This window comes from Brachionichthys hirsutus, chromosome 10 (genome assembly GCF_040956055.1).
Source record: "Brachionichthys hirsutus isolate HB-005 chromosome 10, CSIRO-AGI_Bhir_v1, whole genome shotgun sequence".
In the NCBI taxonomy this organism is placed as follows: Eukaryota; Metazoa; Chordata; class Actinopteri; order Lophiiformes; family Brachionichthyidae; genus Brachionichthys; species Brachionichthys hirsutus.
Window position 1 is genome coordinate 14,377,944 of NC_090906.1, and position 17,772 is coordinate 14,395,715.

Genomic DNA, 17,772 nt, shown 5'->3' on the forward strand with positions numbered 1-17,772 from the left:
TCTGTCTGACCGGCTGGGTTGAGAGAGAGAGAGAGAGAGAGAGAGAGAATGGCAGGTCGGAGACGAGTCAAGGAGATGGATAGGGAAGTGATAGCGAGACAGAGCAGGAGCAGACAAAAACAAAATGCTAATGCTAGCGATATAAAGCTATAAATGCTAATGCTAGCGACGTGGACATCAGCGTTGAGGGACACAGGTCCAGGTTCTGCAGCACCACGGACAGAAGGACCTGAAAGAGAGAGAGGGACAAACAGCGGGAGAGAGCGAACAAGACTACGGGGAATAGAGACAGATTGCACACATCTATTTATAACATGAATAATCAGATAAAGGGGGAGGAGCTCAGTGCGTCATGATGTTAAGCCACCAGTGCTGCCTAATGACAGCATATTGATTATATTGATTACTGCATCGATTAGTTATAAGATTTGTTAAAAAGGAAAGTCTTTAATCTACTCTTGAACATAGAGATGGTGTCTGTCTCAGGAACCAATCAGGGAGCTGATTCCACAATAAAGGAGCTTGATAACTGGAAGCTCCGCCCCCCTGTCTGCTCTTGGAAATTTTTGGAACCACGAGCAGGCCAGCATTTTGGGACCGCAGGGTTCTAGTGGGGCAATACGGGATAATCATCTCTGTAAGGTAAGGAGGGGCCTGGCCAGTGAGGGCTTTAAAAGTGAGCAGAAGGATTTTATATTCAATCCGTTCCCTAACAGGAAGCCAATGCAGAGACGCCAGAACAGGGGAAATGTGTTCTCTCAGTCTGGTTCCTGTTAGAACACGAGCTGCTGCGTTCTGGATTAGCTGCAGATGTTTAATAGACCTTTTTGGGCAGCCGGACAGTAAGGAGTTGCAGTAATCCAGTCTGGAAGTCACAAAAGCATGGACTATTTGTTCTGCATCTTTTCGGGTTAGTAGGTGCCTGACCTTTGAAATATTCTGAAGGTGAAAGAACGCAGTCCTTGAAACGTGCTTTATCTGGGACTGAAAGGACAGGTCCTGATCAAAGATTACCCCCAGATTCTTGGACGTGGTGCTGGTGGACACTGAGACGCCATCTAGTTCAACGACAACACTAGAACAAACATTTCTGAGATGCTTTGGCCCAAGAACCAGAACCTCAGTTTTATTTAGATTTAACAACAGTAGCATGTATTACAGTACAAGTACAGTCAAACGGTAGCATGTATTACAGTACAAGTACAGTCACACAGTAGCATGTATTACAGTACAAGTACAGTCACACAGTAGCATGTATTACAGTACAAGTACAGTCACACAGTAGTGTGTATTACAGTACAAGTACAGTCAAACAGTAGCACGTATTACAGTACAAGTACAGTCACACAGTAGCATGTATTACAGTACAAGTACAATCTAACAGTAGCACGTATTACAGTACAAGTACAGTCAAACAGTAGCATGTATTACAGTACAAGTACAATCTAACAGTAGCATGTATTACAGTACAAGTACAGTCTAACAGTAGCATGTATAACAGTACAAATACAGTCAAACAGTAGCATGTATTACAGTACAAGTACAATCTAACAGTAGCATGTATTACAGTACAAGTACAGTCAAACGGTAGCATGTATTACAGTACAAGTACAGTCACACAGTAGCATGTATTACAGTACAAGTACAGTCACACAGTAGCATGTATTACAGTACAAGTACAGTCAAACAGTAGCATGTATTACAGTACAAGTACAATCTAACAGTAGCATGTATTACAGTACAAATACAGTCAAACAGTAGCATGTATTACAGTACAAGTACAGTCTAACGGTAGCATGTATTACAGTACAAATACAGTCAAACAGTAGCATGTATTACAGTACAAATACAGTCAAACAGTAGCATGTATTACAGTACAAGTACAGTCTCACAGTAGCATGTATTACAGTACAAGTACAGTCACACAGTAGTGTGTATTACAGTACAAGTACAGTCAAACAGTATCATGTATTACAGTACAAGTACAATCTAACAGTAGTATGTACTACAGTACAAGTACAGTCACACAGTAGCATGTATTACAGTACAAGTACAATCTAACAGTAGCATGTATTACAGTACAAGTACAGTCTAACAGTAGCATGTATTACAGTACAAATACAGTCAAACAGTCGCATGTATTACAGTACAAGTACCGTCTCACAGTAGCATGTATTACAGTACAAGTACAGTCACACAGTAGTGTGTATTACAGTACAAGTACAGTCAAACAGTATCATGTATTACAGTACAAGTACAATCTAACAGTAGTATGTACTACAGTACAAGTACAGTCACACAGTAGCATGTATTACAGTACAAGTACAATCTAACAGTAGCATGTATTACAGTACAAGTACAGTCTAACAGTAGCATGTATTACAGTACAAATACAGTCACACAGTAGTGTGTATTACAGTACAAGTACAGTCAAACAGTATCATGTATTACAGTACAAGTACAATCTAACAGTAGTATGTACTACAGTACAAGTACAGTCACACAGTAGCATGTATTACAGTATAAGTACAGTAAACAGTAGCATGTATTACAGTACAAGTATAGTCACACAGTAGTGTGTATTACAGTACAAGTACAGTCAAACAATAGTATGTATTACAGTACAAGTACAGTCAAACAGTAGCACGTATTACAGTACAAGTACAGTCACACAGTAGCATGTATTACAGTACAAGTACAGTCAAACAGTAGCATGTATTACAGTACAAATACAGTCAAACAGTAGCATGTATTACAGTACAAGTACAGTCTAACGGTAGCATGTATTACAGTACAAATACAGTCTAACAGTAGCATGTATTACAGTACAAATACAGTCAAACAGTAGCATGTATTACAGTACAAGTACAGTCTCACAGTAGCATGTATTACAGTACAAGTACAGTCAAACAGTAGCACGTATTACAGTACGAGTACAGTCTAACAGTAGCATGTATTAAAGTACAAGTACAGTCAAACAGTAGCATGTATTACAGTACAAGTACAGTCAAACAGTAGCATGTATTACAGTACAAATACAGTCAAACAGTAGCATGTATTACAGTACAAGTACAGTCTCACAGTAGCATGTATTACAGTACAAGTACAGTCACACAGTAGCATGTATTACAGTACAAGTACAGTCACACAGCAGCATGTATCTTGTTTCCGTTGAAAGTCCTTCGTATTTATTTGAGTGAATGGATGAGTGAATGGATGAGTGAATGGATGCTACTGTGAATGTATGAGTGAATGGATGCTACTGTGAATGTATGAGTGAATGTATGAGTGAATGGATGCTACTGTGACTGTATGAGTGAATGGATGAGTGAATGGATGCTACTGTGAATGGATGAGGGAATGTATGCTACTGAGGATGTATGAGTGAATGGATGAGTGAATGTGTGTTACTGTGAATGGATGAGTGAATGGATGAGTGAATGGATGAGTGAATGTATGAGTGAATGGATGAGTGAATGGATGCTACTGTGGATGTATGAGTGAATGTGTGCTACTGTGGATGTATGAGTGAATGGATGAGTGAATGGATGAGTGAATGTATGAGTGAATGTATGAGTGAATGGATGAGTGAATGGATGAGTAAATGTATGAGTGAATGGATGCTACTGTGGATGTATGAGTGAATGTATGCTACTGAGGATGGATGAGTGAATGTATGAGTGAATGTGTGCTACTGTGGATGTATGAGTGAATGGATGAGTGGATGTATGAGTGAATGGATGAGTGAATGTATGAGTGAATGTATGCTACTGAGGATGTATGAGTGAATGTGTGCTACTGTGGATGTATGAGTGAATGGATGAGTGAATGGATGAGTGAATGGATGAGTGAATGGATGAGTGAATGGGTGAGCGAATGTATGAGTGAATGGATGAGTGAATGGATGAGTGAATGGATGAGTAAATGGATGAGTGAATGGATGAGTGAATGGATGAGTGAATGGATGTTACTGTGGATGTATGAGTGAATGGATGAGTGAATGGATGAGTGAATGTATGCTACTGAGGATGTATGAGTGAATGTGTGCTACTGTGAATGTATGAGTGAATGGATGTTACTGTGGATGGATGAGTGAATGGATGAGTGAATGTATGAGTGAATGTGTGCTACTGTGAATGGATGAGTGAATGGATGAGTGAATGGATTTAGATGTGCCTCCACCTCACAATCCCCAGACTAACGTGCACACAGAAGCCAGATAAGGTGCTCTTGTTCCCATTTTGCTCACTTTGATTCTTTGTCCACTTTAACACTGGAGCAGCCGGCCGCTACTCATTTGATTGAGTCGAAGCGGCACAAAGACCGGAGATACACAGTTCCTGCGAGAGCATCGACGGCGTTGCTGCACATCTGGAGCCCGACACATCTTCTTCAAGCGGACGCGTATTTGGTTCTGGACGAATATTGGTGATTATAAGGAGATGGAATGTAAAGGCGAGACATTGAGCGAGCTGCACGGCTGGTCTCAATAGTTACTCGTTGCATTACAGCTCCCAGACTGAGTGGACGTGTGAGCATCAACCCTGCAATGACTCGACGTGCTATAGACCGGTGTAGCCAAAGCCAGAACAGGCCCACAGCGCGCGATCCGGTCGGGAACCACCCAACGTTATCGCTAGCGTTCAAATACATTGGTGTCTTTGCTAACTTGAGGCCACCGATAAGTGATGACAAATTGACAACATGAATCATAAGTTGGCACTTGATGCAGCAAACGGTCTTTCATCCACGTATCGTTTTCCGCCACCATTCATCGGATGGAAAGCGACTGTGTAGCGAAGTGTTGCCCAAATAGAACGTAGCTGCCAGTCGGACGCTCATCAGCCTGCTGGCCGTTTCCCTGCTGTGGGGTTCCACATAACGCGTTTCTGCCAATGGAATAATGATTGCCATCCAGTTATCTCGGCACGACCTTGCTGTTTGTCAGGTTGCAGCGAGCCAACAGGGCTCACGGGAGCCATGGCAACTAGTCATGGAGCTGATGTGTCCACATCAATGCCTCAATTTATCGTTGCACATGAGGTCCACCTGAGTGATGAATGTTACCCACAGGCCAAGCGTCTAGTTTGAGGTAGTTGAGTCCTTTCCTATTTGAAAGATGCATTACAGCGGGGCCAAATTATGAAATGTTAGAATAATAAAGTAATTTCCTGCTTCTCAGGGCAGCAGGGATGAAAATACTAATTTAAAATACAGGCTACAATGAGCCACTACTTCAAGAATGCAGTTTTGCCTGAATGCCGGCATATATTATATGCAACTGTAAATATTGGATATTACTGACAACCGGCCGGCGACTTTCCTGTTCGGTTGATTAAATCCTAGGCAGGTTAGCGGGGATGCTATCGCATAAACATTGCATCTGTACACAGTGAGATCTTTATTACTGTCCAATGAACTGTCGGCCGGCGAGGCTGCCGTGAGGCGATGGGGTGATGATGATGATGATGAATATATTTATTAGATAGAATGTTAGAGTACGCGTACAGTCACACAGTAGCATGTATTACAGTACAAGTACAGTCACACAGTAGCATGTATTACAGTACAAGTACAGTCACACAGTAGCATGTATTACAGTACTAGTACAGTCAAACAGTAGCATGTATTACAGTACAAGTACAGTCACACAGTAGCATGTATTACAGTACTAGTACAGTCAAACAGTAGCATGTATTACAGTACAAGTACAGTCACACAGTAGCATGTATTACAGTACTAGTACAGTCAAACAGTAGCATGTATTACAGTACAAGTACAGTCACAAAGTAGCATGTATTACAGTACAAGTACAGTCAAACAGTAGCATGTATTACAATACAAGTATAGTCAAACAGTAGCATGTATTACAGTACAAGTACAGTCAAACAGTAGCATGTATTACAGTACAAGTACAGTCAAACAGTAGCATGTATTACAGTACAAGTACAGTCACACAGTAGCATGTATTACAGTACAAGTACAGTCACACAGTAGCATGTATTACAGTACAAGTACAGTCACACAGTAGCATGTATTACAGTACAAGTACAGTCACACAGTAGCATGTATTACAGTACAAGTACAGTCACATAGTAGCATGTATTACAGTACAAGTACAGTCACACATCCTGTCTCAGAGGAGCATTTCTTGCGGTCTTGTTTCCGTTGAAAGTCCTTCGTACATAAATCATCGACATTTAACAATACCAATAAAACTAATATTAAATTACTCAATTAATGAAAAATAAAAATAAAATAAAATATTTTACTCCACAGATATAAAATAACAATAAGTTCAAAATAAATTACACCACAGATGCAAGATTACAATAAATTAAAAATTAAAAGGGTAGAAGAGCTGCTTCTCATCTTTGTAGCAGCTTCACCTTGCAGCAAAGTTTGAGTTAGCATTGCATAATCCACACATGTTTGAGTGCATATGGAGAAATGATCTGTTCTAAAGGTTATGCTAATGTGTACCGAATATGCTGAGAATTTATCAGTGCTAAACCTGGCCCGCGTTATTATTTAGCATTGATCTAGCTGACCCACTCAAGCACCCTCGGTTCTTCAAACAGGGTCTCAATATGGCTAATCATTCTCCATTCCCCGAACCGCCTGTCGGCGCAGTGAAGACATAGCAGTGGCCTCCTCCTCCTCCCAGTACTATTACCTCTCTAGTACAAACATCTGTCTGCGTCGTGATAACTTGCACACACTTTATCCCTCAAGGAACCATAGAGTGCTCTAATGCAGGGGTCCCCAACCACCGGGCCGTGGCCCGGTACCGGTCCGTGTGGCATTTGTTACCGGGCCGCACAGAAAGAATAACTAATTTATACAATTTCCGTTGTATCGATTATTAGCGTATAAAAGGTGTTTTATTTTGAAAAACGACCGGATTTTCTCCAACGTAACATTGGACTATGAATTTTCATGCTTTACGTGATACGTTACTAAAAACAGATGTGAACTAGTGAAGATTAATAAAAACAATCGTCTTTGGAGAGCTTCTTTGCTAATGGGAGAGTCCAACTGAGGAGGAGGAAGAGGAGGAAGAAGAGGAGGAGGAAAAGACAAACCAGGAGTCAGACTTAAAACTCAGGTTCATCTCCAACAGCAGATTAGCATCGCTAACGAGCAATGAAGGGTTCAAAAGAGCTTTGGCACAGAGACAAGAACCCGGATTAAAAGACAAGAATGTGGAATTTATGAAAGAAAAAAACGTGAACATGAAGGACAGAAGCGATTATTGAGAGCACAGCTCATGGTGAGTAGATATTGGTCTAATAGTTACCCTCGCCGAAACGGAAGCGAGGGTATTGCAATTGGGTGCGTTTGTCTGTCTGTTTGTTTGTTTGTCTGTTTGTCTGTCCGAGCGCATAACTCAAAAACTAGTAACCCAATCAACTTGAAATTTTTACACAAACAAGGTTCTGTCCGTGGCTCGGTCCTCCCCGAGAATGGCATTGATCTGGATCACAATCCGGACCTGAGAGCTAATTTTCTTTCTAAAATCTGAATTTTTCAGGAGTCCATTCTGACCTCAATTTTGGAGCTAGAGACTTCAAATTTGGTGTGCACACTCATAGTTCATTCTAGTTTCATATGACCTGCACGCCTCCGAGTCCTGGAGACATACAGGTCCTGGAGCGATGGCAGCTTGCAGCCGATCACCTTCTCCGCAGCACGTACAATGCGCTGCAGTCTGTGTCTGTCCCTGGTGGTGGCGCCAGCGTACCACATGGTGATGGAGGAGGTGAGGACGGACTCCACGATGGAGGTGTAGAACTGCACCAACATCTGGGTTGGAAGCTTGAGTTTCCTCAGCTGCCGCAGGAAGTACATCCTCTGCTGAGCCTTCTTGGTGAGGGAGCTGATGGTCGGCTCCCACTTGAGGTCCCGGGTGATGGTGGTGCCCAGGAAGCGGAAAGAGTCCGCGATGGAGATGGGGGTAGGGGAGTCTGTGAGGGCGAGGGGGGACGGTGGGGCTGTGACTTTCCTGAAGTCCACGTTCATCTCCACTGTTTTCTGGCTGTTCAGCTCCAGGTTGTTGCTGCTACACCAGGACACCAGCCGGTCCACCTCCCTCCTATAGGCCGACTCATCACCGTCCAAGATGAGCCCGATGAGGGTGGTGTCGTCCGCAAACTTAATCAGTTTGATGGACTGATGGCTGGAGGTGCAGCAGTTGGTGTACAGGGAGAAGGGCATCAAGACATCAATATTTGGCACAAGTCTACGCAAGACAGATCTGATTTTACATCGAATCCTTCTCCTCTGTTCAGGGATGGTTTATCCAGTTTGACAAAAACATTTGTTTCTTTTGACCTGAATCTTGACTTTGAGGACAGTAACGACCAAGTTTTAGCCAGGGACGACTGATCGTTTGAGAGAGGAGTTAAACACGTCATTTTTGTCAAACTGGAGAAAGCAACACAATGCAGTATTGACCTCTGTCCCCAAAATCCACAACCAACAGGAGTATAAGCATCTGGACCCTCGACAAGTCTCTCAGAACTGAAGAAGCCTCTTGGATGAGAGGTGACATGTCTGCAACAAACTTGAACAAGTCCAGTTGATGCTTGGTTTTTTGCTCTTCGGGATTTAACATGACCTGATGATTAAGAACCTGCACAGACATTTGGAATGAAGCTGATAGCATCTGAAAGCCCATTTTCTAAATTGACAGATGTTTCTATTCTCTCACTAACTGTCCTGTACTGTGCTTTAAAAACGAGATGAAGGTGAAGGTCATCAGAATCAGCGGCGCCGCCGAGGCATTGGAACTTCCCTGGACTCCTTGCAAACAGGAAGTCCCCTCTGTAAATCGATGCTCGAGCGTTCCCTGAGTTGTCTGCTCTTGTTATTTCCTCTTGATAGTCTGGCTTCTCTCCACACCAAAGCTGCCTTCAGCACATGATAATAGTCTCTCACAATAGTAGTCACACTCCCCTCTGAGTGGACCGTCCAGCACAGCGGTGCCCATTACGTCGATCGCGATCGACCGGGTGACATCTTTTTTGATTGACATGCAGGGCAGCCAGTCAGATGACGACTTGTTTTTTCTGACCGCACATGCGCAAATAGGCGCTAAGTGCAGCGTCGCTGCGCCATGCTCTCTCTCTCTCTCTCTTGCTCACTCACTCGTTCGCTCGCTCCCGGGGGGGAGGGGCTGGACGCACACACAGACACACTCACTCACAGCACGAGTCACGAGTTATGTCCGATCTTCAGCCCTCGCTTTTTTCTTTAAAACTACAGAAAGATTATCACCATCGCTGGACCGAGTAAGAAGACAGAAACACATCACTTTAACGCGGAATGGGAGGCGGAGTTTGTTTCACGATGTCGTTTAAACGCCTTTCTGCCTGTGCCGCCCATCGATGGCTCTCCAGATGTTTTATTTATTGATCACCGGAGAACACTTCGGCTGCTTCAACACGACCAAGAGGCAGTTTTCTTCCTGCAGTACTCTTCATCAGATACTCGGAGTAATGAAACTAATGAAACCTGAGCGTTCCTCTCTGCCGCTAACTCCAGTACAGCTGCAACTTCCCCTTGCACTACAAAATAAGAGCGCACATTTCAAAATAAACGTCAAGCAGCTGCGCTGCATTTACACTGCCAGTCTGCAATCGCAATAACGACAATACGACACCGACTTTCCACCGAAAAGCGAGCTGAGAAACAGAAAGGTTCATGAATTAAGATCCCAGCTGTCCGGACAGCAGCCATTTTACACACAACATACTTCAAAAGCGAAAGCCGCCACCGAGGCATCGTTCTGCGAGAGTCACATCATCATTAATAACAAGAAGTCCTTCCAAACCTGATGCAATTACAAAAACATGTTCAGAGTTAATTCAATTGTGTTGTTCAATATTAGCTCATGCGGGTACGCAGGGTACATCAGCATACATTGTACATAAAGAATCCTCGATATATTTGAAAATACTTCTATGTTTAGCATGTTTTAGTGGGTAGATCTTTGTGACTCGGTCATTTTAAAAGCTCGCATGCTGAAAAAGTGTGGGCAGCCCTGCTCCAGCACCATTGTGTGTGTGTGTGTGTGTAAAAGCTTGTGTTTATATCTGCACTGCCTTCGGCTCTGTTTGATTTCCCTTCAGCCTTCTGTCTTTTGTCATGTTTTGGTCTTCTGAATGCTTGCTTATGGGTGTCATTTGTTTTCTCCCCCGTTTCTCCTTTATTTGCATGCTGTTCCTCCTGTTCCACACCTCCCTCCACAACTGCCTACTTCTTGTATGCCCAGACACTGCGCCCTGGACCGAACCTGCAGCTCATGGTTGGTATCTTTACTTTCCTCTGGATGCCTCTTTTTTACATCTTGAACTCTGTTTCTGCTGCATGACTGTTTTACTTTTGCATAGCTGACATTGTTTGCCCAGTCTGCCACGCGGCCGGCGTCAGTCATCCACTGATTGATCGAGATGTGCTATTTGATGCTAACGCCACTGGCTGACACTGCATGGAGGCCTGGCGTAGCATTAGCAACTGTTTCTTCTCTGTGGAAGACTCCATCCATCTATCCATCCCTCTTCCACTGCTTGTCCAGGGCCAGGTCGCGGAGTCAACAGTCTCAGCAGGGACTCGCAGACTTCCCTCTCCCCAGACATCTCACCTCTTCCGGGAGAATCCCAAGACATACCCAGGCCAGCCGAGAGACCTAATAGTGCACTGTGGGCCTGGTTCTGGTCTTGGCTTTGTCCAAATCACTCAAAGTCTTTGTTGTGTGGTCTTTGCTCCACTACAGGGTTGATGCTCACACTCCCAGTCGGTCTGGGAGCTGTAATGTATTGAGACCAACAGCATCAAATCTTTTCTGCTTTAACGCTTGTGAAGCGGTGGCACCGGCTAACCAATCACAACATCTCCCTGAAGAGAGGAATAGCCCACCCTCGAATCCAGAATTGATGACATCACCAGCATGACATGCCTTCTTTTTGTTCAGAGACAAAACAGACCTCATTTACTTGCTGACGTTAATTCCATTTTGGATCATTTACATCCATTTTCATGACTTTATGTGGTATCAGTTTCCCCAACCTATGCTTGGGACATTTATTTAAATTAAGGTGTATGATGGGTAAATTACTTGAATTAAATTATTTTGATTCTTGCTCATCCAGCGACACAAAGATTATTCTTGCTATTATTCATTTATCAGGTGAGGGTCGACCTCAGATAACCCCAGGATCGACTAAATGAATGAACTGTTTGTGTCAAAGGTCAGCTCTCTCTCTTTTCTATCAATAGACGTTCTTTTCGCTTCATGGTCAGATTTAATCCTAATCTAAAATGCAGCCTGATGGCTTGTTGAGGTGTGTGAGGGTAAATGACGTGGAAGCAGCGTCTTATCTTTTTAAATGATAGACTGAGACTGATAACAGTGCCGAGAGGATGGCTTTAGTTTCAGAAGCAATAGAGACGCTTAAGATGAGGAAGTTCCTGCCCTGCTCCCGGTTTCTAATCCTCGTGGAGTTATTTTTGTGTACGAAGGCACCTCTCATACTGACGTTTTTCATTTGCAATTTCAGATCGCGTGCAACAGTGAGGGATTCATTTATTTTGGGAATTAAAATCCAAACTCTGGTGATCTTTTTATGTAGGTCTTCCCCCAAAACTAATTTAATCATGTGGTATTTTGATCTTGATCAGTTGTAATCTTAATTTTTTGAAGATGGAATGTGCAGATTAGGAATTCACAAAAAGGTGACCAATGTTTCCATAGAAACCTCTAAACTACAACCTGCTGAAAAATATCAAACGTTGTCACTGCTCCTCCCCGAGTGAGTACAAATATATACAAATCTAAATGAGTAAATGTGTAACGTTAGGAGAACGGGATTCAGCCAGTTGAAGAGCAGATTAATGGTAATGCAGAATCCATTGGTGGATTAAACTGAAGCCCGATTATGTGTGTATTACGTATAATAATAAAATTATTGCTCAGATGGTTTCAGCCTCCGGAAATGCTGATGGATTTGGAAAATGCTAATTCATGCCTTTCCTCGCATGAGAAACCAAGTCAGCTCCTGTTAGAGAGGCTTCAGCACTGACCGCCTGGTTTGCCATATTTTTTCAAATGTTGTTGCCATGGTAATGCCCTGCTTGTCATGACTGAAAGGGAGAGGAAGCTGAGAAACGATTGAAGCTGAAAGCTTTTCCAGAGATTGTCCATTCCGCACTGAAATAGGGCAGGTACAAGGAGGGAACAAATTAAACGCACCGCAGAGATAATAAGAGGCTCTGAAATGAGCTGCCAGCACACCGGACAAGTGGCTGTGGAGACATTATGTTCGGATAAATTAAGCTTTGGCCCTGGCAGTCACAATGAGAGACCCCGGAAAGTGGTAAAACGCTGAAATAAAGACAAATCTTATTACGTCTGTCGATAAACGTCGCTGCACGACTGGCTCCCAGAAGCTTTTGAGCCACAAAGATATTTTCACCCGTGAGGTAAAGGTGCCAATTTGAAGCCAACCCCTGTTTTTAATGTGTGTTCTGTAGGGTTTTACCAAACCCTCTCCCGGTTCTTTGTTCTCCGTAGTGGGTGCGTAGTCAATGAGGAGAATGTGGGTTAAGATTAACACATTTATATAATTAACAGTTAGTTCAGATATCAGCGCTGGATTCCACCATGTTTCTCGTGGCTGCCTTATGGTGGAATGAAGACGCTTCCTGCTTCGTCATCACATCATTCCGTCCCCTGAAGGCGGGACTTTGCCCCAGCCAATCCAAGCCCATGTTTATCTGCGTCATTGTGTGTCGTCACCAGATGAGGCGTTCAGGTGAATCAGTAATAATGATACAAACATAAATGTGGTGCTCCCTGGTCGGCGTGTAACCACGTTGGGAATCCCATTTAATCCGGAAATTCCCTACAGTTTAAACGGACAGCAAGTCCCAATCCGTACTGTATGTCTACAAAGTTTATCCAATGACATAACGGAAAGGTTTTGGGGCCGTCATTCCGGCGGTGGACGTCCCTCAGCGTTCCTAATGAAAGTGCGTGGCGGTAGGAGTGTCAGTTGCTTCAGCTGATGATGAGCCGCGCTGACTAACTTCCCATCCAGAGGTGAGGCCGTTGGGAAAGGACGGCTGTCAGCGAGCATGCGAAAGCGGCCGTATAATTGAGCTGGAGAGGAATGCAGCGGCATAATGGCCACTTTGCTCAGGGTAGAATCAAGCAGGACTCATGCTTGGTCAGGTACGGATCACGGCGATCTGCCGTCCGGGCCAGCCGGCTCGGTGAAGTCTTCTTGTTCAGGGAGGATTAGGATCGGTTCACGTTCGGGAAAGGTGTCTTTCGTTTTGAGTGGAGGTTCAGGTCGCCTGACGAGCAAAGGGACAGGCGGCTTCACCACTGCGTCCCTGTAAACCACCCTGTTGGTGGTTTACAGGGACGCAGTGGCAGCTTCTTCGCTGGACAGCAGCAGTTTGAAGATTGACTTGGTTTGATGATGAAGAGATGGATTTGGTCCGGTGAACCTGTTTTAGAGGATTTGCTTTTCCCCCCTTCAAAAACCTGAACACACTGTTTGAATCTGAAGAATCTCCGGCCTCCAGGCATGGGTTCAATTCTCTGATCATTCCCAGACTGAATTTTGGCCCTATGATGTTGCTAGAGGAACATCTGGCAGCCTTGCTCACACCTCTGTGAAGCTGCACCTTCATCATCATGTTGATAGCAGGTATCATATATCATGTTCACAGGACGTTAGTATGCAACTCATTTTGCAGAGCAAATTACTGAACAACCTGAAGGTCAGAAATGGAAGATAATTCGTTGTTTTAATCCCGTCTGGATCTTGAATATCCGAGTGATCAGCTATAACTACGTAACACATCCAGATAAAGTGCATGTTCGTGCAGGGTGTCACCTGGTTTTGACTTGTGTCAGACGCAGCATGAATATGTGAATTGCATTTCCTTTGGATCAGATCAACTCAACTTAGCTGTCACGGAGGATGACAGGGCAGACAAGAGGTAACGGTGAGGTGGGAGGAAACACCTTTTAGCAGAGCAAGGTGGAATGATTCCCTCTCTATTCTGCCTGGGCCTTTGATGTGTGATGTGTAAATGAGTCCTGGAGATCATCCGCTGTCTCTCGAGTCGCTCGCTTTTAGCAGCGCCTCTAAGATTCCTACAGTGCGAGCTGGATATGGAACAGCAGATTTCCTTTTCCATTTTCCCTTCTCACCATCCATTCTTGTAAGCAGGTCTGATTTTCCAGAGAGGTGACGCTTGGATTAGCGACCAACACCGTGCTCTCAGCCCCGCTAAAGGATTTTACCGTCGCTGCTTTGCTGCACCCGCCGGAGGGCGTGACACGACGCCGCTCCTCAAAGCTTAAATAGCATCCCCAGGTCGGTTGGTGTAGCTACTTTTTAATGAGCATTTCCGATGATTTGAACAGTAGATTTGAATACGCAGTTTGCACACGGGCTTGTTTTCCTTTTAGCAGCCAGTCTTTACGCGTTTTGTTTGTGAGAGACATGTTCGCTACACTCCAACGCTAAATATCATCATCTGATCTCCACCAGCGGGGAGGGAGCGTTGTGTTCTTCAGTCTTTACTAAAGAACCCTCACCAGGGGGTCAGCAAAGACTGTTTTATGTAGGGGCGGGTAAAAGTCACAGAAAAGGTGATTGCATTTTGAGGTGGGTCCAGGTGCGGACGCTTTCACAAAGCTTGAAGGGAATGTTGCTCAAAAATACCCAGACTTAATTTAACAATCCACCAGGATGCACATCTTGAACATAATCCATATCATAATCTGTGTGGCATGCTGATAGATGGACGGACAGACAGCTAGATAGATAGAAGGATGGATCATTTATCACAAAGGAAATTCTGTATAACATGTCACGTATATACTATACACACACACACACAGCTAACCTAGCATAAATACAAACCACTGACCTCACAATACGTAACTGTCATATAATACACGATTTCGGAGATAGATACCAATCGACTCAATTCAAATCATTTTTATTGATATGACACCAGATCACAACAGGAAGTCGTCTCAAGGCACTTTACAGGATTAGCAGGGAAAGACAGAACCCAAGTTGACCCATAAGAGCAAAAACTCTGGAGACGGAGGCAAGAAAAACTTTCCTTTAACAGGCAGAAACCTTGGACAGAACCGAGGCTCATGGTGGACGGCCATCTGTCAAAAGATTTATTTTTACAATTCCTCCCCAAGTAACACCTCTGTCATACTGAGGCCCTCCTCCCACTCCCTAGCAAGGCATTGTACCCCCTTAAGGCACGGGGGGACCCCTGAATCTCTCTTCTGCTACAAAGCGGTGCAGGGGGGGGGGCTGGTGTTGTCCAGGATTATCCAGGAGTCTTGACATTGTCCGCCTCCTGGCTCAGTCCAACGAAGCAGCCCAGACATGTCGTGTCCCTTTTCCTGGCACACACTGGATACGACGGACTAGGAGAGCGTTTCAAGGAGCTCAGAGCAGATGTTAAAGCTGTTGATGTTGTAATAACATTTATTTATACACAATATATCAACTGTACAACAGCGGCTACTCGCCGATCCAGACGGAACCGCTCCTCTGACGAATCCGGGTCAGGCTCACTATGTCCATCCCAATCCGAACTCAAAGCATCATTTGACCCGTGAGTGTGGCGCCGCTCATCAGGTGTCGTGATTTCATCGTGATCATCGTCTTCATACTGCGACTCGTACTCTCCGGTGGTAGCTGCTCATACTGCTCCTCCGTTGGGTCCCCTCCCCTTCCTGTTTCTTTTGTCAAAGGCTTTGAAGGAAGTTTTATTTGTGGTTCATTCGATTCCTCCAATTTGGAATTGGGAAATCAAGATCCTAATCTTTGACTTGTAGCCAACGGGAGTCGAACTCTTCCAGACCCGACTCCTCCGAGTCATTGGCTCCTCAGCATCATCTCTCTTTGACAAAGAGATTGAAGCCAATGCAGAATATCTGCACCCCCCCCGCGTTGCTGCCGGCTGAACTACGAGGACTTCCTCTACAAGCATTGAAACTTGAGCCCGACTAGCTGCTGAACTAAAGATATTCCCTGTTGATGAGGATCCTAAACCTCATGCCGAAAATGAGAAACATCAGCCTCACTTTTTCCATGTGTGGACATATTTAAGCCTCGGCTAGGTCGGCTATGAAAAGCCCGTTTGGGCACATCGTCTCCGGTTTCGTCTCTTTGCTGCTTCTATGTGAACGCGGCCGTTATCTGAGGCTTCCTTTCCAGGATTAGTCCCTCATTTCCTTGGCACAGTTCCTTCGCCCGGTGCTCTCTGCTGTGTACTCAGATTTCATTGATACACATTGTCTCCTCCTACCAGGCGGGGGGGCAGGAGTTGACTTAAGGGAGATCATCTAATCAGCATCTTTCTCTGGCCTTGATGGTATTTTTCTCTCCACATCTCTTTGACGGTTATTTACTTTCTGCTTTTTTTGATGATGATGAGCCATGTCACTCTCCATATATCATACATACGTCATACATATCATCAGTTGACCTCTCTAACACAGCGGGAGTTCAGATCTCTGGTGTCAGGGGGCTAAAAATAAATAATTCAACCTGAGCTCGCACCCACATAGACACACAAACCGGGCTTCACAGCCACAAGCAGAAATCTCAGGGAGTTTTTCAGCCCTTGTTGAAATGACCGAGGCTGGAGGCAGCTGAGTGACAGTGGGAGGGGAGGAGACTGTTGGGGGGGGGGGTTGTTGATGAGCGCAGAAAGGGCAGCCTGGCGGATGGAGAGAAGCTCCACTGGGCTTCTTTCTTTTTTTGCCCAACACTGTCCCCATTAACAGGACTGCTGTGCATCTGCAAACTCATTTGGCCTTGGGGGCCACAGAGAGTCCTCAATGTGTTCGGATAAGCCCCTCCTGAGACCACTAAAGGCCATTAGAAGGTGTTTATCGAGCTAGGCGTGGCCCAGATACTGAGCAGTTATAGCCCATAATTACGCCATTTTACATTTTAGATGAATACCGTCTGTGATTATAGAAATGATGAATAGATCCATCCGGAAAAAAAACAAGGTTCCTCAGGAGATAACGTACTGTCGGCTTATTTTCATCAAGGAGCCCAAACGTTTGCGTTCCCTCTCCTCCCTCTCCTGTTTGGCATCAAACAGTTATTCATTACAAGGAAGAGAGTTTATGTTGTTCAGAAAATGTCATCTTCTTTTGTTTGTTTGATGGTTCTTGGTATCTTTATACACCAACCATGAAAAGTCAACGTGAATCGGACTTGATGTGTATTTTTAACTGATTTTTGAATCCATAAATGGAGTTTTCATTGTTAAAATGTAATATTTTTTCCTAACGTCATTCTGGATCCGATCCGGATGAAATTCGGGAGCTAGAACCCCCCCCCCCCCCCCCCGGTCCTGACATAACTGTGTAAAATTCCATAAACATAATTAACCGAGATATTGAGGAACAAAATTTGAAGCTCAAATGCTAATGAAAATGTCAAAGTGACCCAAAATCCAGGATCTCTTCTGGATTGTCATCTGTTCCTGGTAACATTTCTAACATTTCCTGAAAATGTCATCCAGATCCCTCCGGAACGTTTTGAGTTATCTTGCTGACGGATAGACGGCGATTCCATAACCTCCGCCTCGCCTCGGCGGAGCTAATAAGGATTCAGTGTCCTCTTTTCTCTGTTTAGTTGAATTGCATTTAAAGACTTCAGAAACGTCTTTTTAACGATGGCTCATTGTGTTTGTGCTCCG

The 17,772-nt window shown here is 44.3% G+C and overlaps 1 protein-coding gene across 1 annotated transcript in view; it reads left to right on the forward strand.

Moving 5' to 3' along the window:
- Positions 1-17,772, forward strand: part of cadm1a (cell adhesion molecule 1a) — a gene marked incomplete at its 5' end in the record, with an annotated part of 107,515 nt that overhangs the window by 79,393 nt on the left and 10,350 nt on the right. The window contains one exon of the mRNA XM_068744569.1: positions 10,277-10,309. Coding sequence (XP_068600670.1) covers positions 10,277-10,309 — 33 coding nt within the window. The remainder of the gene's footprint in view (positions 1-10,276; positions 10,310-17,772) is intronic.